The sequence below is a fragment of the Opisthocomus hoazin genome, chromosome 6, assembly GCF_030867145.1.
Source record: "Opisthocomus hoazin isolate bOpiHoa1 chromosome 6, bOpiHoa1.hap1, whole genome shotgun sequence".
NCBI lineage: Eukaryota > Metazoa > Chordata > Aves > Opisthocomiformes > Opisthocomidae > Opisthocomus > Opisthocomus hoazin.
In genome coordinates, this window is record NC_134419.1 from 30,279,676 (window position 1) to 30,303,742 (window position 24,067).

At 41.0% G+C, this 24,067-nt stretch overlaps 1 protein-coding gene and 1 long non-coding RNA gene across 2 annotated transcripts; both read left to right on the forward strand.

Moving 5' to 3' along the window:
• Nucleotides 1–6: 6 nt before the first annotated feature.
• LOC142361577 (uncharacterized) lies at nt 7–6,068 on the forward strand. The gene is made up of 3 exons (XR_012764202.1): nt 7–226; nt 777–851; nt 5,956–6,068. It is a non-coding gene; the product is annotated as an uncharacterized LOC142361577 (long non-coding RNA).
• Nucleotides 6,069–15,508: 9,440 nt separating this feature from the next.
• Nucleotides 15,509–23,763, forward strand: SELE (selectin E). Its single transcript, XM_075424140.1, has 14 exons — nt 15,509–15,580; nt 16,821–16,900; nt 17,336–17,722; nt 18,505–18,612; nt 18,743–18,928; nt 19,564–19,749; nt 19,863–20,048; nt 20,616–20,801; nt 20,915–21,100; nt 21,383–21,568; nt 22,562–22,669; nt 23,139–23,160; nt 23,271–23,343; nt 23,689–23,763. Exons 2-13 carry the CDS (start codon nt 16,864–16,866, stop codon nt 23,326–23,328), a joined length of 1,836 nt encoding a protein of 611 aa, XP_075280255.1. The 5' UTR covers nt 15,509–15,580; nt 16,821–16,863; the 3' UTR covers nt 23,329–23,343; nt 23,689–23,763.
• The last annotated feature ends 304 nt before the right edge of the window (nt 23,764–24,067 follow it).

Genomic DNA, 24,067 nt, shown 5'->3' on the forward strand with positions numbered 1-24,067 from the left:
GGCGAGCGGACGGGTGGCCCGGGCGTTCTCCTCAGGGGCTGCGAGGGACGGGCGGGGAGAAGCGCGCAGCACGATGCCCTGCCGTTCTGTAGGTTATGTTGTCCACGTGCTAAATAAGAGCTAGAAGTTTACCTCTTGCTCGCCTGGTTTTGTGGGTGCCTCCTGGTGAGTTAGGCAAGCTCCACACAGATTCGTCATGAATGCACAGGTGTCTGGGATGAACGAGGTAACACCAGTTCACTGAATACTGAATCTGTGATATTTACTGGAGAAAAAAGAATTATTTCCTTGCAGTGTTCAAGTGAGAGCATCGTCTTGTGTCAAGTGCTTACTCCAGAAAGCAGGAATACTCATATTTTAAAGACTAGAAGTTTTTTTTAAGCATTTTAGAAGATCTCCATAACTCAGTTTGAGCATAGCCACATCTTTTAAGTGCTACATTGTAGATTACTTTCAACTATTCTGTTCTATTAATGCACACAAACAGTAAAACATCATTGACATTAATTTCTCCATCTATAATAGTGTTACAATATGAGAACAGTGCTTGAATACAGTGTACTATATAAACTAAGATATAATGCATTAAAAACATCAGTATAATAGAGGACAATACATCCTAAATACAGCATTTAGAGGTGCTTAACAACATAAATGTAAAGTTTGCATTAAAATTTGCTTTGTGGTTTACTACTTCACAGCTAAAGTTCTTTACTAAACTACTTTATTAGCCATCCTAAGCCTTAATAAAAATTCCTAATATTTTGTTATTTCAGATACTATTGCTAGTTACCTTTCTGGGCACAGAGCAGCACCATCGCTGTCAGGAGAAGGACCAGAGCCCCCAGAAGGTAAGCTAAATTCTTGTTAGCTGTATCTTAGGGGATAAAGAGGTGAGAAGGGCTTGAAGTAGAAACCAAGCCCACCGTCTCAGCTGTTCTGGGTTTGCCAAGGCAGGCAGGGAAAATGATAAAATCTGCATCTGGGCAAGGTGCCCTTTAGGCTTGTAAGGCTGAGGGAGTCTTGGGGAGTTAAGGTGGCTGCTCAAGCTTGCTTTGTTCAGTAGTAAAGGCCTGTAGCATAACTGTAGCGTTAGGCCTTCAAGTTTCTTTCAAGCAATCAAAAAGGTCTGTTTATGGTTTGATAGCTTTTGTATATATAGCTTACTTTTTGATTATTTTGTCTTCTAATTTAGCATAGTATCTGATGCTCTTATTTATCTTTTTTTAAAGCTTTAGTATCTAGAAGATTTTATGGAACTTGTTTGTTTGAATGACACTTGCCTTTTTATTTTTAACTGGAATAGGATGCTTCATTCCCCTGAGCATAGAAGCCTTTTGCATGGCCATGGAAAACTTTATTGCCCTATTTCAGTTATGATGCGCGGAAGGAACTAGCCTCAAACAATGGGTAACGCTGATGAGCAAGGGCAAGGATGGCAAGGGAAATACTTATGGTATACCTCAGACAGAAGCTAAACTTTAAAGGAATTTGTCCTCAGCAAGGAGAGCATGCATCTGGCTTGACCTGTCATGGGTTTGAGCAGATAAGCCTGTGACTTAGTAATGGGTAAAGCAGAACTTGATGCTGTTCTCTGCGATGCTTTTGTCTTCCCAAGCACCCACCTTATCCAAAGGTAGTTTCCTATGCCATGCTGAGATATAGGAGCTTCCTGTTGGCTCTTGGGCTGAAGGCAGAAATCCCCTGCTGTTGGCGGTAATGGTTAGCGCGTCACTTTGTGAGCCTCAGGGGTACAAAGAGGATGGCGTGGGGCAACAGGGGTCTCAAACCAGAGACAGTCTGCCTCCAATAAAGCTGCATGAAGGGACTTTCCTTCTGTAATGGGATTACTCATATGTGACTGTGGCAGTGAGCTTGGCACTATTTTCTGAAAAATTAAGGGTTTTTTTTGTTTATTTGTCTAAGTGACATGTTGTCCCTTCACAGGGATGTCCTAAAAACTGTTGTTCTGAGAAAGAGCAGTGTAAATACTTCAAATTAAGTAACAGTGAACTGATGATAATTAAGATAGGATAGCGGATATTTTTCTTGAGTAGTTATAGCCAAATCATAAGGGTAAGTGTTGCCAGCGTTTTTTCCTTTTCTGTGTTACACATGGGGCTTGTTTTCCACTATGGTTTGCAAACTTTAGACTGGATCCAAATGACTGTAAACTGTACTGTTGTTTTTTATGCCCTTCCTATCATCAGATTGTTTTAATCCACAAGACCTTGTAAAATTCACCTCTCCTTACATTAGCTTGGGTTATGCCAATATTGCAATGTATGTTGGAGTGGACGGAACTGTTGGTGTAACAGAACATGTGGTTAGGCTGCTGTTAGGCTGAATCTGGGATACCTCAACCAAGTTATTGGTTGAGCTAGTGCATCTGGACTTGGTCAAACTTCTCTATGTATTCCATCAATCAGAGAGATTACAAAGAAGCAACAAAAACTGTGGTTTGTGTGATATGGTGCGATAGCTAAGTATAGCTATTGTAGCTACCCCAGTTCATTTTCATAAAGGTATGAGATCTCCTGGTATCTGTCATACTTTCACCTTCTGAAAGTACTTCCTGAGTGTTTTGAGAGGGATAAAGCAGATAACAGCCTTGTGTTCTCTATTGCATCGCTTAGAAGAGGGTCCTGTGACTATGCTTTTTCTCTTTAATAACTGTTGAAAGTGTTAATAAATGTCAATTCAATTTGAGATCATGATAGAGATATTAGTGTTACTATGTTTCTACAGGTTTGATGAAAATAGAAGAACAGAGACTCTGAGGGTTCCTGTGTATAGTGAAAAATTTGGGTGACAGAAACTGCTCATGGGGGACAAATACATTTTTGTTGTCACACTTAACTGCATTTCTACTGGGATTTGTGGTGGTATTAAGGCTGTGATATCTGTATCTTTTTATAGTAACTTCCTAGAAATGTTTTTATTCCCTATTCTGTGCCCCCACCCCTGAGAAAAGTTGCTCTGTTCAGGAAGTGTCTATGGATACTGAGCATTCTTTTTGAATCTGTTTCCCGGAGTTTCATGGTTTTTGGCTACTGAGGTGGACAAACAGTCTTCAGATCATCTTGGAGGAGGTTTCCGCTTGTGACTGCCATTTAAAAAGTAGCTCTGGAGTGTTTACTAGATGTTAAGCAGTAGCTTGACACATCAAAATACAGCTACTTCATCTTAAGTCTTGCTGTCCTCTAGCCTTCTACAGAATCACAGAATGGTAGGGGTTGGAAGGGACCTCTGTGGGTCATCTAGTCCAACCCCCTGCCGAAGCAGGGTCACCTACAGCAGGCTGCACAGAACGTTGTCCAGGCAGGTCTTAAATATCTCCAGAGAAGGAGAATACCACTCGGTAGCTCAAGCTACATTTCAGGTTAGGGTTTTCTTCTGAAATAAATGGAAACTGGGCATGGATTGTTACATGAGTATGTTAAATGCTAGTTTTTCAGCAAATGTGGATTCTGAATATAGTTTAAGGAATCCAGTTATGTGCCAGTATCAAACCCAACAGCAGAAGAATGTGCTAAAGGCTTGCTTAAAAAAAATTAAAGTAGTCAAATCAGTACCTTAAATGAGTTATGAGCAAAGCACAAGTAGGTAATGTAAATGCAGCTGCATTTTCTTCCTGTGTATTGGCAGTCCAGTTAGAGGATGCATAGAATACCTGCAATAAAACAGATACTATAGTTCCATGAAGTGATTGGTCCCTAGGAGTTCCTGAGGCATAGGTGCTAGCAGAGCAAGGCAGGTTTTTTGTCTTATTAAGGATTTCCAGAGCATTCTGCCTAGTTATCCCTTTCTTATGTTTGACCTGTCTCTTTCCCTTCTCTTCTTGCTGTGAGTATACCTGAGGCTGTTGTAGGACTCCCATCTGCTAACTGCGTTCCTAAAAGCTTTGCCATAAAAGCAGAAAGGCTGAGTCTCTTACTAGCCTTTCCTTAAGTATCACTGAAAAAGCTGTGCATGTACAAAGCAGGGAAAATCACTGGAGGTTCTCAAGATGGGATTGGCCATCATGCTACATCATCTCATCTAGGCTCCCTTTCCCACAAAAGGTTGGACCAGGTGATCTTTTGAGGTCCCTTCCAGCGTAAGCTATTCTGTGAAATTCAAGTGCTCAGATTACTGAAAAAGCAGTGAAAAACAGTTTATTGGGTTTTGTTTTGTTTGTTTTACTTTAGGAGATTGTGTTTAGGAATGTGTAAATGGACTTGGCACTTCAATGTCTTCGTGCATGCAAAGATTAGATCTTCACAGAAGAAATTCCTTGCAGATAGAAGGTTCATAGCTTCTCCCCCCATTTTTCCAGATCAGTTGTGTGTAGTCAGTATTTTTCAGTCAGACTGGAGTCATGAAGCTACTTTTAAAATTCAGGCAAAGCACTATGTACAGCATTTCGGCTCCTCTCCTGGGCTGAATGTCAGGAGTCCAGCTGAGACTAAATTAACATTTTGACTCACGCTGCAACATTCAGTGAGGTTGAGTATCTGAAATGACTCCTTTCCCCTGTGTTACAGTCTGTGTTTTACAGCCTTTAGCTAAAGTCACGAAGTGGTCAAGTTTAGTATGCAGTAACTGATGGTTACAAAGAAAACACATTGGCTTCCCTTTCTGGGTAACTTGGTAACAGAAAGGATCCCTGAAAAAGCCGGGGCTGGAAGCCCAAATGGGTTAACCCTTGTGCGTAGTGGCTTATGAGATTTTCTGATCTGTAGTTAAAAGCTAATTTGGCCTTGAGGGGAATTTTGAGAAATTGTTGTTGACTATTGACAACTGTCACTTGTTTCATCAATTTGGATTGAAATGAGGGATGGGGAAGAGAAGGTGTGGTTGTACTGCAGCTGTATATGGAGATTGCAAAGCCAGTTGTAATTGAACAAGTTCAGGTAGCAGAAGTCGTCTGGCTGCAGAAACACAGTTCAGCTCTGACTGGCTTATCATGCCAAAATCCAGGATCAGTTTACTGATGCAGGTGTCAGACCTTCTATTTCTAGTTTGCTTTCGCTGCCCAGACTATACTGCTCAACTTGTGTGACAACTGAAGACGAGGAAACTGGACTGGAGTTCAAGATCAAATGTAACATTTTATTTGAGAATAGGCACAAAACCTGTGAGCCAGGAGTATCCTAATGTCAAAACATCCTCATACTTATTTTGCTATTTAGCCTCTGAACAGCAAGTGACTAGAAGAGGAGTATTAGTACTATCCAAATATGTTAAATATACATTGTGCTGCAGTGAAGCTCACCATGGGATTCTCTCAAGCCATTAAGCCAATCCGGGTTACCAGAGTCAGGAAAAGGGAAACAATCAATTTGAACGCTAGCTTTATAAATTCTTCCTTTTATTGAGCTCTTTGACAGTAGGGCACATGGTATAAGGATATGTTTGGCCTTTTGTTGTATCACAGGAAAATATTAAGAAAAGAATTTTGAAGTGGGTAGTTTCCATTGCATGTGACTCAAATGAGAGAGAAAATAAAATGAGGGTTAACTTTCAACTGTACTTGCATGTTTTTTTATCCCAGAGTGAGAGTACAGCCTTGAGTTGAGCAGAAGAATGCCTAATACACTGATGCAAATGAAATACACTGTTGTAAATTATGACTATTGTGGCCATCAAAGATCACAGGTCTGCTCTGCTGCTTGGCCCACTCATTTTAATAGGCTTTGAATGAAAATTTTTCTTCAACCACTGTTGGTTAGCAGCTTCTGAAATTAGCAATGAAGGCAGAACAAATGCAGGATAATAATGCTATCTGTCTTGTTATTCACCTCTGTTGGATCTGTGTGTGTATATATAGTCAGTTCGGAAGTCAGAGGCTTCATTTGTGCACTGAAGGTTGAGAATCCAAACCAACTTTCAGCGTGCAGGAATCTAAAGGACCTTTGCTGGGTCCTTTATACTTTGCTTTCATGAATAATGCTCTCATATGATCCTTTTCAGAAATTGAACAAGATCAACATGAAACCCGAGATTTTTGTTCTTCTACTCGTATAAGGCTGGTTTATAACCTCATTGCTCTGATGGCTAGAAAATCCCTCCTGATTTCCAGTCTACGTTCACTCACAGATGGTTTGTATCCATTTATTTTTTTTTGTACCAACTTTATCCCTTTATATACAGAAAGCTTCTGATCACCTTCTTTACTTTCCTGATACTTACAAAGAGTCCATCACATCCTTTCTGACCATTCCTAGCTGATTCCTCTTCCCCAGACTTAAACACAAATTTCTAATAGGCACCTGGGAGGGTATTTCTTTGGAGAGGACTTCTTGGAATATTTCTACTGTTTGGACTGTCTAGAATTCCCTACTAAGAAGTGTAATTCTCCTAGCTCTCCTTCCGAATGACCGTTAATGCCCCCTGCCTGTCACAGGATTGCTAGTCTAACCCACTTCGAAGTACTGAACACATGCTTCCCACCATAGAATCCCCTTGGTCAGTGAAACCAGTCTGCTGGGTTTGTTTTTCAGGACTCTGCTGTCCTTCAGTCGTCCTTCCCTGCCCTTAGTGCCCATGCCTTACAGCATATGTTGGGGGCATGACAAAAGCACGGTGTGCAGGTGATGATTCCAGAGTCCCAGCTGTTACTTTGTGGCCTGTAGAGATGAACAGTGTGAATGAGTTGTTTAATTGATCAGAGTTAATTTCTGTGGGATCTATGACATCCTGACTATAAGGGCCTTTCAGCTGCAGCTGTTTTTCTTCAAGATGCATTTGCATTCATGGAGCAGAGATATGAGGAAACTGTGTCCCTCCTTAGTCACGGTGTTGGGAGTGCAGTTCGCTAGGTAAAAATCAGAATGAAGAAGAAAAGATGGATGGGGAATGTAGTTGTATGAAGTCTTACTTGCAGAATTCTGGATATAGGCGGAAGGAAAAAAATATATTATTTTTATTTCTTGTGGTGACCTAATAATGTTTGTCTGTGGACTGGTTTAGCTATAGCAATAATTCTACTTGAAGAGAAAGGACGTTGCCTGCAGAGTAGAAGAATAAAGAGCTGCTTTCCCAAACACTGACATTCAGTGAGTGCCAAGGTCCAGGAGCAGTTTTTAGTATACATAGGAATGTGTCCTTGTTACTCTGTTACTAAATTACATACCCTAATAAGCGAGGGAAGGGCCTTTAAAAGGGCATATACACTGTTTATTTCAGGGGAAGAAAACCGAGTCCTGCTTTAGAGGCAAACCCATAGAACTAATGGTTTAACTTTTATTTTGTATATTCAGTAGCTAATGGCACAACCTAAATAAGAGGTGAAAAATTACAATACTGTAAGTTTTGTTCTGAATTCTTTTGCCATTGCTTGAAGCATCTAAGCAAGTGTATATGCTCTTGTTTTTGTTAATAGAGAGAGAATGGATCTCCTTTGACTTAACCTTTCGATAAACCTTTGTCTGTCTTTGACTCTAGAGGGTATGGAGCAATTGCACTCCTAATTTACCTCTCTGCAGGTAGGTGTAGATCTGGATCTTTTGTTCTGTTTTGCCAGTAGAGTCTCTTCTCCTTTGTAGTTTATGTACCCAGTCTAACATCATGGGGATTTTCTTGCTTAGAAGTAGTACAAATAAACTGAACTCTTAACTGCTTAAAATAAGAATGTTGCATGGAGGCCAAATATTATTTTGTAGATGATAAATTACAATTCCTTCACTTCCCGCTGAACCAATACACGTTATGAAAGTAATCTTAGCTGCTTATTACTTCTGTGGTCTGAGTAAACACATTCTGCTACTGATTGCAATCATGTGTGACTACGAAAGATGAGTAAATGCCTATTGATAAATGAGAGGAAAAAACCCAATCAATATGCACCAGGAAGGATAAATACAGAATCACAGAAGGCCCTTAAGGTCATCGAGTCCAACTGCAAACCTAACACCACCAAGTCCACCACTAAACCATGTCCCTGAGTGCCACATCTGCATATCTTATTTAAATGCCCTCAGGGATGGTGGCTCAGCCACTTCCTTGGGCAGCCTATTCCAATGCTTGACAACCCTTTGGTAAAGGGTTATCAGTGGCGTGGAGGAGGGTACATGGTTTATGTTTCAGAAAAATGACTTTGTGGATTACTTTTTAGGCAGAAATATGAAAGTGCAGTGATTCCAGGGTAGGTGACAGACTCACCCTTCCTGATGAGTCAAGATATCTGGAAGTGGCAGAAGAGTGATATCTTCACTGGAAAATTAAAGTGTTGTTTTCAGGCCCAGGAAATAAGGTAAGTCCTAATGATCTTGACACAAGTTACCTTGAACTTTAAAAAGCCTAGTGGTGCTGTTTTTTATCCAGGAAATAATAAAATTAAGCAAATTAATGCAGTTGCTTTCAATATTAGTGATGAATTTCTTTAGTCTTGAATCAACTACTGTATGCATCAATTGAAGTACCCTCCTCTAATGATCTTACATTAAACATCTCTGTCCTCAGAAAGCAATTACTTATCCAGCTGATAGAAATGAATGTCTTTCTTGGAATAATTCATGGATGGTATGGTTGTGGCAAACTTGTGATGGAGCAGCTAGAATGTTGCTGAAAGAGTACTTAATTCACGAACTTCTGTTCTCTCATGGTCTACTGACTGAGAAAAGTCATGAGCAGTATGAATTATATGCCTTTGCTGCCTGTTCATGGGTCAGTTTTTACTTCAGTGCTGTGCAGTTCTTCCTTATACTTTGGTCTTCTGCTTTGAAGTTTTCAGATAACAAGTGGTAAGATCTCATTCCACAGAATGCCAGTAGCTTTGGTGATGGACCTTTCTGCCTCTTGGTCTTATAAATGGCATCAGATGGTGACAGCAGTCTCTAGGGCTTGGCTTTAAATACAGATGTCAGTATCACCCAGAGCACCTTTTAAATACACAATCCAAATCTTCTAGATCCTTCTTAAATGTGGTGCTCTGGTTCTCAGTCTGCTGCAGATAACGCTTGGAGAGTTTGTTTACTGCTTCTTTCCCAGTAAAAAAAAAAATTAAGGACTAAAATATCTGTACTGGTCTCTGAAGCTTGCTTAGCAGACATTTCTTCCTAGAGCAGTACAGCTCCTGGAGTCCTGGAGTGGGCAGTTTAGGCTGAAAACCTGTGGAAAAAACAGATAAATTACAATATTGAAGTTATAAGGCACTATATTTAAAGATTTAAAAAATTGTTGAACGTTGCTTTAGCTATGGACTCAAACACATTAAATACTGTGTACAGCTTGATGTATAAAAATTATTTACCTGAAATTGACTTAAGCACTGAAGAGAACAGACCTGAAGCTTGGAGTTCATAAACTAATGGTGAAATGTATTAGTAAGGAAGTGAAGCTACTGCCCTCTTCATCCTTTTTTGTATTCTCCCCCTCATAATACTGCAAATGGAGAATGGAAGGTCATGTCAGGTCTGCAGTGCTACTGATACTTCATGTGCTATCTGATAAGTCAAAACGATGTTTTCTGGGAACAGAGCTAGGCAGAAGATACGCAAAGAATTTGCAAAACTAAAAACATTTCTCATGACCACTTTTACAGAACCAACCATCTAATTAATCTCCTAATCCCGAAACTTCCTCTCACCCCTCTCATTTGCCAAAAGATGTAACTGTTCTCTTCCTCAGAGCCAGCATCCCCATCAGTGTCACATTTGAGGCATCTTGCCTGCTGAGAGTATGGGACTATGGAACAGACCTGGGCAGTAAAGTCAACAGTGCTGGGTCTACGCATGGGTTACACAGTTATTCTTTCTTACATATGCATGAAGGGTGGCAAGGCTCCAAGAGCTTCTTTGGCATTATTTCCAATACTAGAATTGGAAATAATCAAGTTCTGCATGGAATCAGTTCCACCTGCAACTGCAGGCAACCAAGTACTTGATGTTAAGACCAGGCCTGCTTTTATCTTAACTCAAGGTGTGAGCAGTTTCCTCTGCTCCTTTGTTCTGTTTCATATTTCAATGCACCGCATCACACCTTGCCAGTGCAAGTGATCGTTGGCCTTGGGTTAGATTATTGAATGTGTATTTTTGCCTCTTTGGAGGAAATTGAGCGCTATGAGTCACATCAGAGAGTTCCCGAAATGAGAAGTGGAGATAAGATTTTCTGGCTCCTGGGGTTTTACTCCAGACAGAGCGGAGACTGTCTTGGGCAGCCTGAGAAATTCCAGCTTCTTTGTAGCAGTTGTATTGCCTCGCTTATTCACACTTAATGAGACACAGGCTGAGGGATGAGTATGTTTTTGGAAATTATCTTTTCTTCCTATCTAGACCTAGGGGAAAACTTGTGGCTTAGACCTTTTGTGTCTGAATTTTTAAAGAATTAGTCTTTCAAGCTCCTCTCCAAACAGGAAACACCTTCACTACTGGCACCAGAACTCCTTTTCCCCTCAAGGCTGGCTAAAACTCTTACTCTTCCTTGTCTACTGAGTTACTGTGGGTGGAGCTGGAGTTTTTTCCATTACTTCAAAATTTCAAGTGGTTTTACAGCTCTTTGCCATGGGATAAATGTCTGTTATACAAACTATTTTGACATAAATACTTACAAAGTGTTTTAATTTAGGAGTGACAAATATAGCTTCTAGAAGAGATAGAATTGATTTGCTCAGAGGTACTTAATTTTCTGTGTTTGTCTGTTGACATAAAAGCATCATTGAATATTTAAAAAGGAAAACTTAGAAATGTGTAAACACAGATGTAATCTTATAATGTAGGTGAAGAACCATTGTTTAGAAAAGACATGGAAAATGAATCTGTCTCTTTCTATATGTACATACATATATGTATATATTCTGGTTACCCGTGATCCCACCATATCCTGTATTTGTCTTGTTTTTGTGATTTCAGCAAGTTCAACAGAGAATTTTAGATGATCTAAAATGATTTCCCACTGCATCCCATTTTCATAAGCTACTGATAAAGATATTGACAAACGTTTTTCAAACCAAGACTTCAAAACCTCTAATAGAAAGCTGGACTCTGCAAAGCTCCTGTTCTAGCATTTCATGGCCTCCTTATTTAGAAAAAATTCCTTTAAAACTTTGTTGCTACAAATCAATCCAACCACTATTTGTTATGCACCAAGTTAACATAAAAAATTGTTTATCACATGCCTCTTAAGTACTCCCAAATACCTTTGGGTTTTAGAAGATTGTATTGATTTCTTTCCCCTGTTGTCCTTTTCTACAGTGAGGTGGGAATAATACAGTTAAATGTCTTCAGTTGTTGCAAGTAGGCCATATTTTCTGAATGTGTTACTTGAACTGCAATCTGTGGAGAACTGGGAGCTCAGAAGATTAGATCACTTACAATCTCCTTACAAGTCAGACAAGCATGCATATATGTTTTCAGAGAAGCAAATAAAAGAAGTGTGTTTGTAAGAAATAAAATGAGTAATCTCAAATTTTTTTGGTTGAAAACAATGCAGGGTGTCAAGATTGTGTGAGATGGTCCTAGTTTCTTTTCCAAAAGAGAATAAAACTTTGGTCTCATTCTGAAGAATGTGTGGACTGTGTTGCTCAGGATTTGATTGTATTTTGTCTGCCTATATCTTTTTAAAATTATGGTACTTAAGATTAGGTGCAGAACACCAGATAAGATTTGGCAATGGCAGATTGGATGGAATAATTACAAATTTTTTCTTAAATAATACATTCCTGTTAATACATATCACAGCAGCAGTTCTTATTTTTAAAAATGACAACAAATCATTAACCCATATTGAATTTGTGATCTACTATAACTCCTAGTTCCTTTTCTACAATGCTCCTGTCTAGCTAGCTGTTCCCCAATCAGTTTCTATGGTTTTTTTTTTTTTTCTTCTTAGATTAAGACCATTGTGTATGTTTCTATTGATTGCTCCTCACATCTTTTGGATCATGTCTCTAATTTATCAAAGTCTTTGAGTCCTACATTGGTGCTTTGGAACTCTTGCAATTCCTCAAATTCTGGTTTCATATGCAAATTTTCTAAACATTTTAGATGATAATTTATCATCCAAGATCAAGTTAGTTCAGGATAAGCCATTGCAGGGCTCATTCTATAGTCCTTTGAAAATCTTTGAAAAACTGCCCTTTGAGTAGTGGTTACATCTCTTGCATGCTCATTTTATGGTGGTTTCAGCTAAGCACTATTTCACTTTTTTGCTTATAAGAATGTCTCATGGGACAGTATTAAAAGTTTTAATTATACCAAAGTATGACGGTCTATTGTTTCCTTGTTACTCGGCCTTGAAGTACAAACTGGATTGATCTGGAAGGATAAATCAATCATATCAATGTCGGCTGATCTTGACAGCTTAGCAGCCTTCTGCTGATTTTTCAGTTGTTTTCATTAAAAATATTTCAGTATGGTTCTAGTGTCTTTTCTAGGTGCTGATGTGGAAGGCCTGGCTTCCGATTACCTTGATCTCCCTTTCCTAGACAGAGAGAAGCACTATTTGCTTTTTATCAGCTCTCTGACACCTTTCCCCATACTCTCAAAGGTAATTACTGAGGGTTTGGATCCTTAAACAGTAACTTAAATGGCTGTAACTAACCTAAATAATATTCACTCCAGTCTTTCCGTATTCTGACCTGTTCTCTTTTCCCAATGCATAACACTATGGCAGTATCTGTTAACTTTTCTTTGTATAGAAAGAAATTACGTTTGATGCGTCCTCTGTCAATTGCTGCCCTTATTTAAATAGCAGACCTGACTGTTTTTAGTTATTTTTACTCCTAATGTGTTTATATAGCTTTTTCTTACCTTTTATGTCTCATATTGGCCTATCAAGTAAACCTTTCAACTGGAAAATTAGTTGCTGCTAGATAATCCTTGTTAGGCACCTCTGTCTTTGAGGGAAAAGAGGTGATCTGGAGTATTCCTATTCACTTGTAAAAAGCTGGGCTTTCACTTGTGGAAATCATAGAATCGAAGGTTGGAAAAGACCTCTAAGATCATCGAGTCCAACCATCCACCGAACACCACCATTCCTACTAAACCATGTCCTGAAGTGCAACATCTACATGTTTTTTAAACACCTCCAGGGAGGGGGACTCAACTGCCTCCCTGGGCAGCCTGTTCCAATGCCTGACCACTCTTTCAGTAAAGAAATTTTTCCTAATACCCAATTTAAATCTCCCCTGACGCAACTTGACGCCATTGCCTCTCATCCTATCGCCAGTTACCTGGGAGAAGAGACCAACAATGTAAGAAATATAGGTCTGGAGTGCATAGGAAAAAGAAGTGTTCAGCATTTCTAAAAATTTTACTTGATTTAGAGTTAGTCTCCTGTTTTTTCTGGCAAAGAGGAATTGGATTAAATTTAAGGAACCATATCTGTATTCATGTAGCATGAGAGGAGAGTGGACAACTGCACCCAGCTCAGTACAGCAAAAGAAATGAGGCTCTTACATTGTCAAATCAGTTGTCAAAGGAAGAAAAAAAGCACAAATGTGAAGTAACTGCAAGAAGAGAATAAATCAGTAACATGGAAACCAGCAAAGAGGCAGGCTGGATGGCATTTCTAGTTGAACATCCGCAGTTCAACCTAAGCAACTTTATCCGAGGTATTTTTCCTGAAATGCCTGCGTAACTTAGGATCCAATATGAGCTTTAGCTCACAGGAATCCCAGTCTTTCTGAATAACACAGTTGAAGTTTTGAAGTGTGTCTTTAACTTCTAATAATGAGATTTTAACCTCTCAGTTGTGTGCTTTTGAAAATGCTTTTCAGGCTTTCTTTTTTCTGAAAACTTTGTATTTATATTCAACTTCCATTATAGTAAAAGGAGATAAAAATATAGTCAGTGGATGGCAGAATTCCCTGGGAAAAACCGAAAAGAGCCCCATGTCAGTGAGGCAGAAGGGAATATTGCCAACAAAAAGAGGCAGTCTTTTTTTAGGCTGGAGTTTACAGGCATATTGCATTTAGGTTTTGTAGGTTTTTTTGTGTGCTTTTTTATCTGCTGCATACAAGAGGTCTGAGACAGACTCCACGAAGGAAGACTATTGTAAACTGTGAGACGCTCTCTTCCTTCCTCAGGAGATTGCACTGGCAAAGCGAGTCTGATGAAGTTTCCTCCACTCAACTTCAGAACTTCTGCCACGAGAAGGATGAGCGCTTACCAGCAGGAAGCTCTGAAAATGACTTGAAAAAGTGAATCTCCAGGAAAAGGTGTAGGATTTTCTGTCTCCTGGCTCCAGAGAGAATATAAACTGTTCTGGAGATGTCTAACTTTTCTGTGTATACAATTATAACAGCTGATCAATGTTTTAGGAAAAAAAAAAATAAAGCTGGCCTAGCAAAACTCATCATCATTAATTTGTATTATGATAACATTTACAGAACCCCTGTGAAATTAGACCATGCTGCATGAGGTACTACTGTACGGGTGCATTAAAAGTACCAGCTTCTGTTAGAAGGGTTTACAACCTGAAGAACACGGACAGAGAAAGGTTGGCAGATAGGAAGGTTTTCATTCCCAATTTACAGATGAGCAGCTGAGGCTGAAGATACAGCAATCCTGATCTGATGCTACCTGGAAGTCTCTGGGAGTCTGGTTGTTCTGAGCAGGCTGGCTCAGGCCTGGGCTTGCAGGATGCCTCTGTGGCACAGCCAAGGGTTAACCTCAACTTTCCAGAGATTCTTGATGGTTTGTGATTCTGCCTTTGCTAGTTCACACCCGATAGAAAGTGTTCCTCTCCCTACAAATATTCAATTATGTTATTTTTGATCCTCACTCTATTTAGTAACTGACTTTGTGCTTTCTAGGACCATATTGCAATTTCTAGTAAACTCTTATTTCGATAGTAACTGAGGCAGGTTTAGGATATACTCTTTACTTCATCCTCTTCTCTGTGATGGATTTTTTGATGGGCAGAGATGTAATAAGGTATGACCACTTGACAGACATTTTTTTGTGGAGAAAATTGGGAATTGATACCATCTGAGATGTTAGCTTGGGATGCAGGAGCCACTGACTTTTATTCTATAAGAACAGGCCTCAGTTCTAAAACAAGAGCTCCAACGTGCACTGTATAAACTATAACTGTGCTTTATGAATATGAAGTGAGTGCTGCCCTGTGTCCTTCTGTCACTGACAACCCTTGTGGAGTCCTTTGCATATCAAGCCTTGTTAAACATCGCCTGGAATACCAGTTTGGCAACTGGACTGTCTGGTGGAGCCTCCACAGTAAGTGCCTGAGTGGACATGGAATGAGGGGTGGGGTGACTTGGCTGATCAGGGAGCAAGCGAATAATGCCCCTTTGTACTGACCAGGGTTGGGAGTGCTGGGGGATGTGGACTCTACAACAAGCTTCCAGTGTCATGTCTTTGCACAGGGTTGAGAACTCAGCTAATGTGTCTGTTACTCATGTTGCCCCTTCCCTTCTTATAGCCCTCAACAGTACTTGCAAGACTTCGTTCCTGTAACGGGCAAGAAGGATACTTAAATGAGAATATCCAAAGCTCCTCTTGCATGTAGCATGGCAAGTCACTCATCACTGCAGTGGCATATATGTGACGGTGCGCATGAGGAGTGTAGTGGTGCAGCCAGAAGACTATTGTGCAGGGAGTCAGTGATCCTCATGCTTACTGCCTTCTCGCATACACAGGTGCGCTCTGAATAGCCCATGGCCGCTTACCAACCCACTGTAGCAAAGTGTCCGTGATTACTAAGGCATGTCTCCACACCGTGGACACCATGTGACTGCTCTCTGCAGTAGTATAATTAGTCAGTGTACACACAATAAATGTGCAAGGATTCAGTATGAGACTAGCATATTGTCTTGTCCACTTGAAATATTATATGCACCTGTTCAGGTATTGTAAGTCTATTGAGGTAAGGATACTGGAGCATATTGTCCAAGGGACCCTTCCAAACTAAGTCCACATTCCAAGCTTGACTGCTATGAGTGACTGATGAATCTGTATTGTGAGCAAGGCTCTAGAAGAATACTAGCAATCCTGGTGCTGGCAAATCTTACCACAGATGAGAACTCTGCACAGCGTGCTGTGATCCACAAGGGTGGGCTTGTCCAGTGCTGCAGTTTCTATCTTTTTCTCAAATTTAGTTAAACAGCTTTGAGTGTTGGTGTCTTTCTTTAAGATCCCAAAAGAACTGGCACCTCCTTGGTGCCAAACATTATGCTGGGTGAAGAGTTGGAATCTGCTTATTCACGCAACTAACTCTGTCTTGCTGCTTCCTGATATCCTGGAATTGTGTGTTTCTGTCAGTAAAACTGTGTAATGCAGCACTTGGCAGTTTGTCAGCACAGTGTGTCTCTGTGAGAGAGGGTTGATTTGGCAAGGGGAAACATCAGGCTTAATTAGTGGGAGGGCCAGATCCTGGGATTTTCCAAGAAATTTTTTTCCACACGGAATTTCCCGTCTCGTGGATGGCAGTCCAGTTGAGAGAATAAAAGGCAGTAGTAAAGGCAGAGGATTACATGGTCCAGACACTCGGAGCTGAACTTAATCTGCAAGTTCATATTCAGCAATTTAGCAACGAAAAGCAGTCACTGAGAAGTATTGCAGAGGACTTTTGCCACCTGGCCAGCACAACCTGTGAGTATAGATGGTGTGTGTTATGCTGTTTCATTGCTTGTCTGAAGGAAAACTGGACAGGTGGATTTTTGTCTTGGTGTTCTTTAAAAGCTGCTTACATTTAAAAGCGATCTTACTATTAAGAACTGTTTTAAAATAAATAATTTCTTAAAAATGGAAAGCTTACGTGTTTAGAATAATTGTTAAGAAGTATGTAGAAAATATCACATAGACGTTATTATATATTAAATTAAATTGTAAAAGGTCAGTATTTATTCTTTACAGTTGTGTTCCTTTGTTCTTTTGTAGGTGTCTGCTTAACAGATAAAGAGAAGATAAAACTTTCAAAAACATGATTTGCTTGTGGTTCCTATCTCTTCTTGCTTATGGTAAGCATGTATGTCTGTGTAAAAAAAACCTAGTTGGATGGTAATATTAGTGTGCCTGCTCTGAGCTCAGAATTAAACAGAATTGTTGAAACTGACCTAATTAGCTGGAGGCGAGGTTCACATAGAAAAACCTCTGGCTGCGGTGGCACGTTTCCCTACGTGCCTGTGAAATACATAATTGGCTCCTGTAGGTTGCTGTGAGGTCTGCAAAGCTTTCTGTGATCGGACATAGTGTCACAGGCTGAAGTCCCTCTACTTTGTGCTGACATGCCCGTTTTGAAGCTTGCCAGTTAATTGTTGATAAAATAATTGCCACTGCTTGTTATGCAGTTTCAGATATTGACAAGTTTGCAATATTTATAGAGCTTTATCTATCTGCTTCTAGAGGGAGAGGAGGGGAAAAGTCAGACACCGACTTTTTGACATCTTTTCTAGGACTTACGATACTGCAGGGGGTGAGCTGTTGGACATACCATTATTCAGACACAAACATGACCTACAGAGAAGCAGAGCTGTGGTGCAAAAAGAGGTATACTAACATGGTTGCCATTCAGAATAAGGAAGAAATCAACTATCTCAATAACTTTTTACCCTTCAATCCTGGTTACTACTGGATTGGAATCAGAAAAATTAATGAGGTATGGACCTGGATTGGAACTAACAAAGAACTGACAGAAGAGGCAAGAAACTGGGCTTCAGGTGAGCCAAATGGCAAAGGGAACAACGAAGACTGCGTCGAAATCTACATCAAGAGAGGGAAGGATGATGGCAAATGGAATGATGAGCAGTGTGATAAAAAGAAGGTCGCCTTGTGCTACACAGGTATGGTATGAGAAAGGCCGTTCTAATGTGCCCCTGTAGAAATTAGGTGGTGGGTGGGAGAAGTTGTTTAACTTAGCCTTACATATTAACTACTTGACCCTGTGAGCACTTGTACACTTATCCTTACTTACAGGGCTGAGGGTGTTCTTTTTCTAAGAGCTGGATTGATCTCACTTACCTTTTAGCTCCCAGAATATTGTACGTCTTTAAGTGAGTCACCAGATCTTCTCTGTAATCAGTGGAGAGAAACAGGCCCTTCCAGATGGTGACTTTCATCCCACTCTCAAGTGGGTGTCTCAGCTAGATAAGAATGGCCCTTTTGGAGGCATTGGTCTGCTGACTATAGACCACTGCATTAGATTAGACATTTTCTGTGAAGGTGGCTAAGGCCAGGTCAACAAAAAAAATCCAAGTCAAGTATCAGCCAAATTAGAACTGTGGAGAGTTAATGAAGAATTTACTTGTTGAGGATTTCTGTCTACCCCATAGTATATTGTTCCTTTTCAAATATTGCTATTATTTACCTGAGAACAAGCAGTCATCTAGTTCTGTGCCAGCAGAATCCTTTCACTATGAGCTAGTCTGTCAAAGGTGTTGATTTCTGAAATGCTTCTGTGAAATGACAGGGTAGTCTTATGTACCCAGCACTCTGCTTTTCTTTTGCTATACAAAGTGCTTGTTTAGTGCTAGAAAGAGAAACAAAGCACTAGCCAGGTTTCATTAGTGGCCATTGCTGATTCTTTTATAATTTGTTGTATTTTTTCTTCTTTCTTTTTCTTCAGCTTCTTGCAACCCATCTCTCTGCAGTGGCCGTGGAGAATGCATAGAGACTATTAACAATCACACCTGCCATTGTAACCCTGGATTCTATGGGCCTGAATGCGAGTTTGGTAAGATGACTCCATCCTGCTTTTCAAGCAGGGTGATGTTCATGCTACCTAGTGTTCAGTTTGTCTGGCTTATTGATTTACCTGCTCAGGCAGTGAGACTGACTGTGTACCTTCTTGTGTTTCTTTGAAGTTAAGAGTTGTGATCCACTAAAGCAACCTGATCATGGGAGCCTGGAATGCAACCATCCGTTGGAGAACTTCAGCTACAACTCATCCTGCACAGTTCAGTGTGAGGAAGGCTATGAACTGACTGCATCAGAGTCTGTATATTGTACCTCTTCTGGGGTCTGGTCTGCCCTCCTTGCAGCGTGCAAAGGTGAGCTTCTCAAGCACTGATAGATGAGCTTTCTACATTATACATAGTTCTGTAAACTTCAGTGTTGCTCTGTTAGTAGGTACAAATTGAAGTTCTTGGTAATTAATTACATGGTGAAGGAGCTATTTTATTGCAGCACACAGGTTTCTGTTGCTGAAGAGATGAAATGGGCAGGATGAATGTTCTGGCCCTGGTCTAGATCTCCAGCTAGGGAAAGACTTTTCCACCTCTTAGTGGAGAACAGGGAATGGAGATGATCTAGCTGTGAGACTGCTCACAACAGGCCAGTTACTCCTGACTGTAGGGTTTTTTTAAGTGTTTAGCTTAGAATAAGCTGCTCTTTGAGGCAAATAAAAGCATCAAACATCACCAAGCAGCAATCAAAATTGGAAAATTTTGCATTGTAACTAGTTGCTATCATGAGCTACGGATGTATTTACAGCCTTGCCTTAAGAGTCACTCTTCCAGTTTGAGATCTTTGCACTCCTCTCTGCTTTCTGAAATGGCAGCATAGTAGATCCCCCTTCTAAAGCTGCTTCCATTTAGTGGATATGTTGCTAAGAATCAGGAAAGAAAAAAAGACTTTTTATGGTTTATTCCAAGCTAAGCTCTGTGCTGTCTCTTGTGCTTTTCAGCTGTGACCTGTCCTGCCTTAGAAATGCCTGCTCACGGTGCTGTGAACTGCTCCCAACCCTCTGTGGAGCTCACCTGGGGTACCACTTGTGAGTTCACCTGTGAGGAAGGATTTGCCCTGACAGGACCAGCCACACTGCAGTGTGGGTCTTCTGGGGCCTGGGACAGGCAGCAGCCATCCTGTGCAGGTACCTTTTTGCTTATCCTGCAGTGCTCACCGGAGCACTTGAGGCTGTCAGTGTTGGCATGTTGACTTCCTGAGGCATCTGTGCTGATTTCTGTTGTGGTCTGTGTGTTGCAGCTGTGAGGTGTGAGGCTGTAACCTGGCCAGAAGGCGGCTTTGTGACCTGTGACCACGCTCCTGCAGATCTCACCTATCGCTCGCGTTGTGATTTCCGCTGCAGTGAGGGCTACTTTCTGGATGGCCCATCCAGCACTGAGTGCACGGCGCAGGGACAGTGGTCAGAGCCTGTGCCAAAATGCAAAGGTAAGATTTACAGGGTTGGAAGTAATCAATTAAAGCTTAAAGTAGCTTGAACAGTCTGAATAGACTTCCTCATTCAAGTGTAGTCAAGGACTAACAGTCATCTCCAGCGTGTTTATAGCACTTTTCATAAGCAGATCTCAAGACAAGGTTCATTAGCTTGTTGTATTAAAGAGGAAACAGCAGTGCAGGGTGACAAGCAGCACTCAGGAACTGTGTCCCCAACACATATGATAACAGGCTTCAAGTGGAGTGTTCTGACAGGAACTCTTCATTTGCTGCACTCCAAAAGGGAGCCAGTGTCCATTTATGCAGTTCACTTGTGGAGTATAAGCTGGAGCCAGTCTCAGGATTGCTTGCATGCCTTAGGTGCATGTTTAAGGGTTCTGGCTGCATTGTGCAACATGCTGAAATCCCTGTTTCGTGACACACGGCTAGGTCTGAAGGGGAAGTACTATGGCTCTGTAGGGGACAACTGCGGGCAGGACATGTTCCCTTGTTAGTTCAAAGAAGAGCGTTTATCTTGACCTGCTGCAGGCTAAGCTCTGTGCTGTCTCTTGTGCTTTTCAGCTGTGACCTGTCCTGCCTTAGAAATGCCTGCTCACGGTGCTGTGAACTGCTCCCAACCCTCTGTGGAGCTCACCTGGGGTACCACCTGCGAGTTCGCCTGTGAGGAAGGATTTGCCCTGACAGGACCAGCCACACTGCAGTGTGGGTCTTCTGGGGCCTGGGACAGGCAGCAGCCATCCTGTGCAGGTACCTTTTTGCTTATCCTGCAGTGCTCACCGGAGCACTTGAGGCTGTCAGTGTTGGCATGTTGACTTCCTGAGGCATCTGTGCTGATTTCTGTTGTGGTCTGTGTGTTGCAGCTGTGAGGTGTGAGGCTGTAACCTGGCCAGAAGGCGGCTTTGTGACCTGTGACCACGCTCCTGCAGATCTCACCTATCGCTCGCGTTGTGATTTCCGCTGCAGTGAGGGCTACTTTCTGGATGGCCCATCCAGCACTGAGTGCACGGCGCAGGGACAGTGGTCAGAGCCTGTGCCAAAATGCAAAGGTAAGATTTACTGGAATGACAGATACAGTTTTCTTGTGACTGGACAACATACTGAAATCCATATTCCTGTAGGGTCCTGGCTCCAGGCTAAACTTTGTGCTTAGCGCCTGTTTCAGCTGTGACTTGCCCTGCTTTAGAAATTCGTGTTCCTGTCTGTGTGAACTGCTCCCATCCCAAAGTCAAATGAGTTTGAAAATACAGTTTACATCTACTAGTGCAAAAAAAAGGTGCAAAAACAGGAAAGTCCTTAATGACTCTTAAGCGTTTGTTTCTCTATTTCAGTTGTACAGTGTGAACCACTGAGCTCTCCTGAGAAAGGCTCTATGGATTGCTCACATGGTGCTGGGGACTTCACGTACAACACAGCCTGCCACTTCAGCTGTCTAGAAGGATGGAGCCTCAATGGTTCTCATGTTCTGGAGTGCAGTCATTCAGGAAATTGGAGTGCCAGTCTGCCCACATGTGAAGGTATTTTATTGGTGACTAGCCACAGAGAGGTGGCACTGGGTTTCTAGTCAAATGAGGTGTGGAAGGGTGGAGGAGGTAACACCAAGCAGTGTGCTAGAACTTCTAGTGAAGCCCATGAGCTAAAAAGTCCAACAAAATCTCTCAGTATGTTTTTTGAAAATAGAAGAGGGGAGAATTCCTAAAAGGTCTTCGTGAAAAATGTTGATTTCTTACCCAAAAGCAAAAGCTGCAACCTCATTTTCAGATGTTTTGTTTGGATTTTCATTAAAATATTTCTCATGTTGAGCTTTTTCCATATGAATAAAGAAGGAAAGCTTTTCTAGAGAAAGAGAACCTTGTAGGGAAGCCTGCATTCATAAGTCTATTTCTCAGTGGAAAAGTTTATAGGTTTGTTAATTTGATGTGATAATTTCTTGGGTGAACTCCTCAGCCAAAAGACCTCACAGAGCTTTGCTGGCTGTCAAAGGCTGTAGTTTTACAGGACAGATGTCTCTGCCTTGCCTTCCCATTTAAAGCAGTGAGAGCTCTGTTGCTGTCCTCAGCGGGAACATCCTTGGCCCGCCTGAAATGCTTTTGCTTGAGGTCCTAAAAGCTCAGCTCCACTTTATTTGCTTGAGAATTTAGATCTGTGAATAATTTCATTTATCTCAATGGGATTGCTCAAACAGGAAGATAACACAGGGGCAATTAAAATGAGAACTGAAACATGAAAAATAAAAGATGAGCATAAATTGTCCTGTGAGGCTGGAGGTTAGACCCTGGTATAGCTAGCTTGTTGCCTTGCCATTGCTTTGGCAGTGGGTGGGATAATTTTTGCTGTGCAGCTCTTTAGCTTGTGTACAAGATGTGTCCTGTCTCAGCAAGAGAAAACTTAGGGGTTATAAGCTGCAATTCTGGTTCCTCTTAAAGAGCACCAGGAAAAGGAAGGAGTAGAGAGGGCTTTAAAGACCACACATGCCTCTTGATCTCACTGAAACTTTTTCATCCTTTCAGCTTCTGAACAAGTCAGCTATGTCTCTGTGGGCATAGCAGCCACAAGTGCCTCTCTGTTGTCCACGGCATCATTCCTCCTTTGGCTTGCAAGACGTTTCCGAAGAAAAGGTGAGAAATTGGACTGGGTCCACTGGTTTTATTTACCTTCCTGAAAGATTTTCAGTGGAGGAAAAAAACCCCTCCAAACCCTAATATCTTGCTTTTTGAAAAAGTGAAAATTACCCTACTTAAACAAATTCCGAAATTATTTTCAAAAAGCCTGCATACATGCCATGTTTGACTTTTGGATGAACATTTAAAAATCAAAAATAGAAAAACCCAAAGAAACAAGAATTAGAATTAAAAAGTAACATTTTATTTATTGGTAATTACTGCCAGGGAAAGTGAATGGATATTTGATGTGGGGCTAATGACAACACAGTAATAAAACTGCTGGTGAGATTTGTTGCTAGATAATGGCTTTTTGTCAGATATTCAGAGATGAGAGGTTTTTTAGTAGAAGAAAAAGTTTGCATGAGGGTGCTTTCATCTTGAAATGCTAATACCTTGCTAATACCTTTTCTTATTCTTCTTGCAGCAAAGAAATTTACTCCTTCCAGGTAAGTGGTGTCTCAAAAAGCAGCATGAAAAACACTGCAATCGCTTTGCTAGAATCCATTTGATATAAACCAGTTGTCACTGAAGTACTTTGCTTTTCTGTTTTTTATAGTAGCTGCCAGAGCCTAACCATTGAAGGCAGTTTCCAAAGTGCTGGCCAGAATGTCTAACTCCAGGTGTTACAGGTAAGCACATGAGATAGCTGCCCTTGCAAACTCTCTTCCTTTTAATCACACAAGCAATCAGAGCTGCTAATTGCTATACAGTTGCTGAAATAGCAAGATGTGCTTTGGGTTACCTAATATGCATCTTGGCATTGCATGAAAGTTCCTAACAAGACTGAGGGATTTATTGCTTTAGAAATGGTTATTCAGCTCCTTGAGGATGATTGTGCTTGGCATTCTGTCCAGCTGCGCTTAGTATTAGGAACACTTTTGTGCATTTTTGCATAAAAAATTCCTCTGAAATGAGAGCAAACACAAATCTATGCCAGTTTTCCAGTTTATAGAGGAATTTTGTTTTCTCTGCAGGAATTGAAGCCATCTTTACTTATGTCTCAGATTTCCAGAGAATGAAACTGCATGCAAATCAGCAGCTGTCCAGATGTTTTTACCTCTTGCTGACAAGATGATTGACCTTGTGTATTGCTTAGAAATTTTGAACTCAATCTGTCTGGTATTTCCATTGAAGACAAGCAGAGAGTAAAACCCTGGCCTTCTGGTGAAACACTGTCTACGTTCAGTCATGTAGTTATAACTGGGAGCTTGCCATCTCTTGTCCAGATGGTGAGCAAATAGTAAGCTGCTGCCTAAAGAGGAGGCTGGTTTCTCCTCTGGTCTGCTCAAAGGTACCTAGGTGAGGTGAAGACATGCATTATTTCACATCACTTACTACACTGCTGGAGATGTC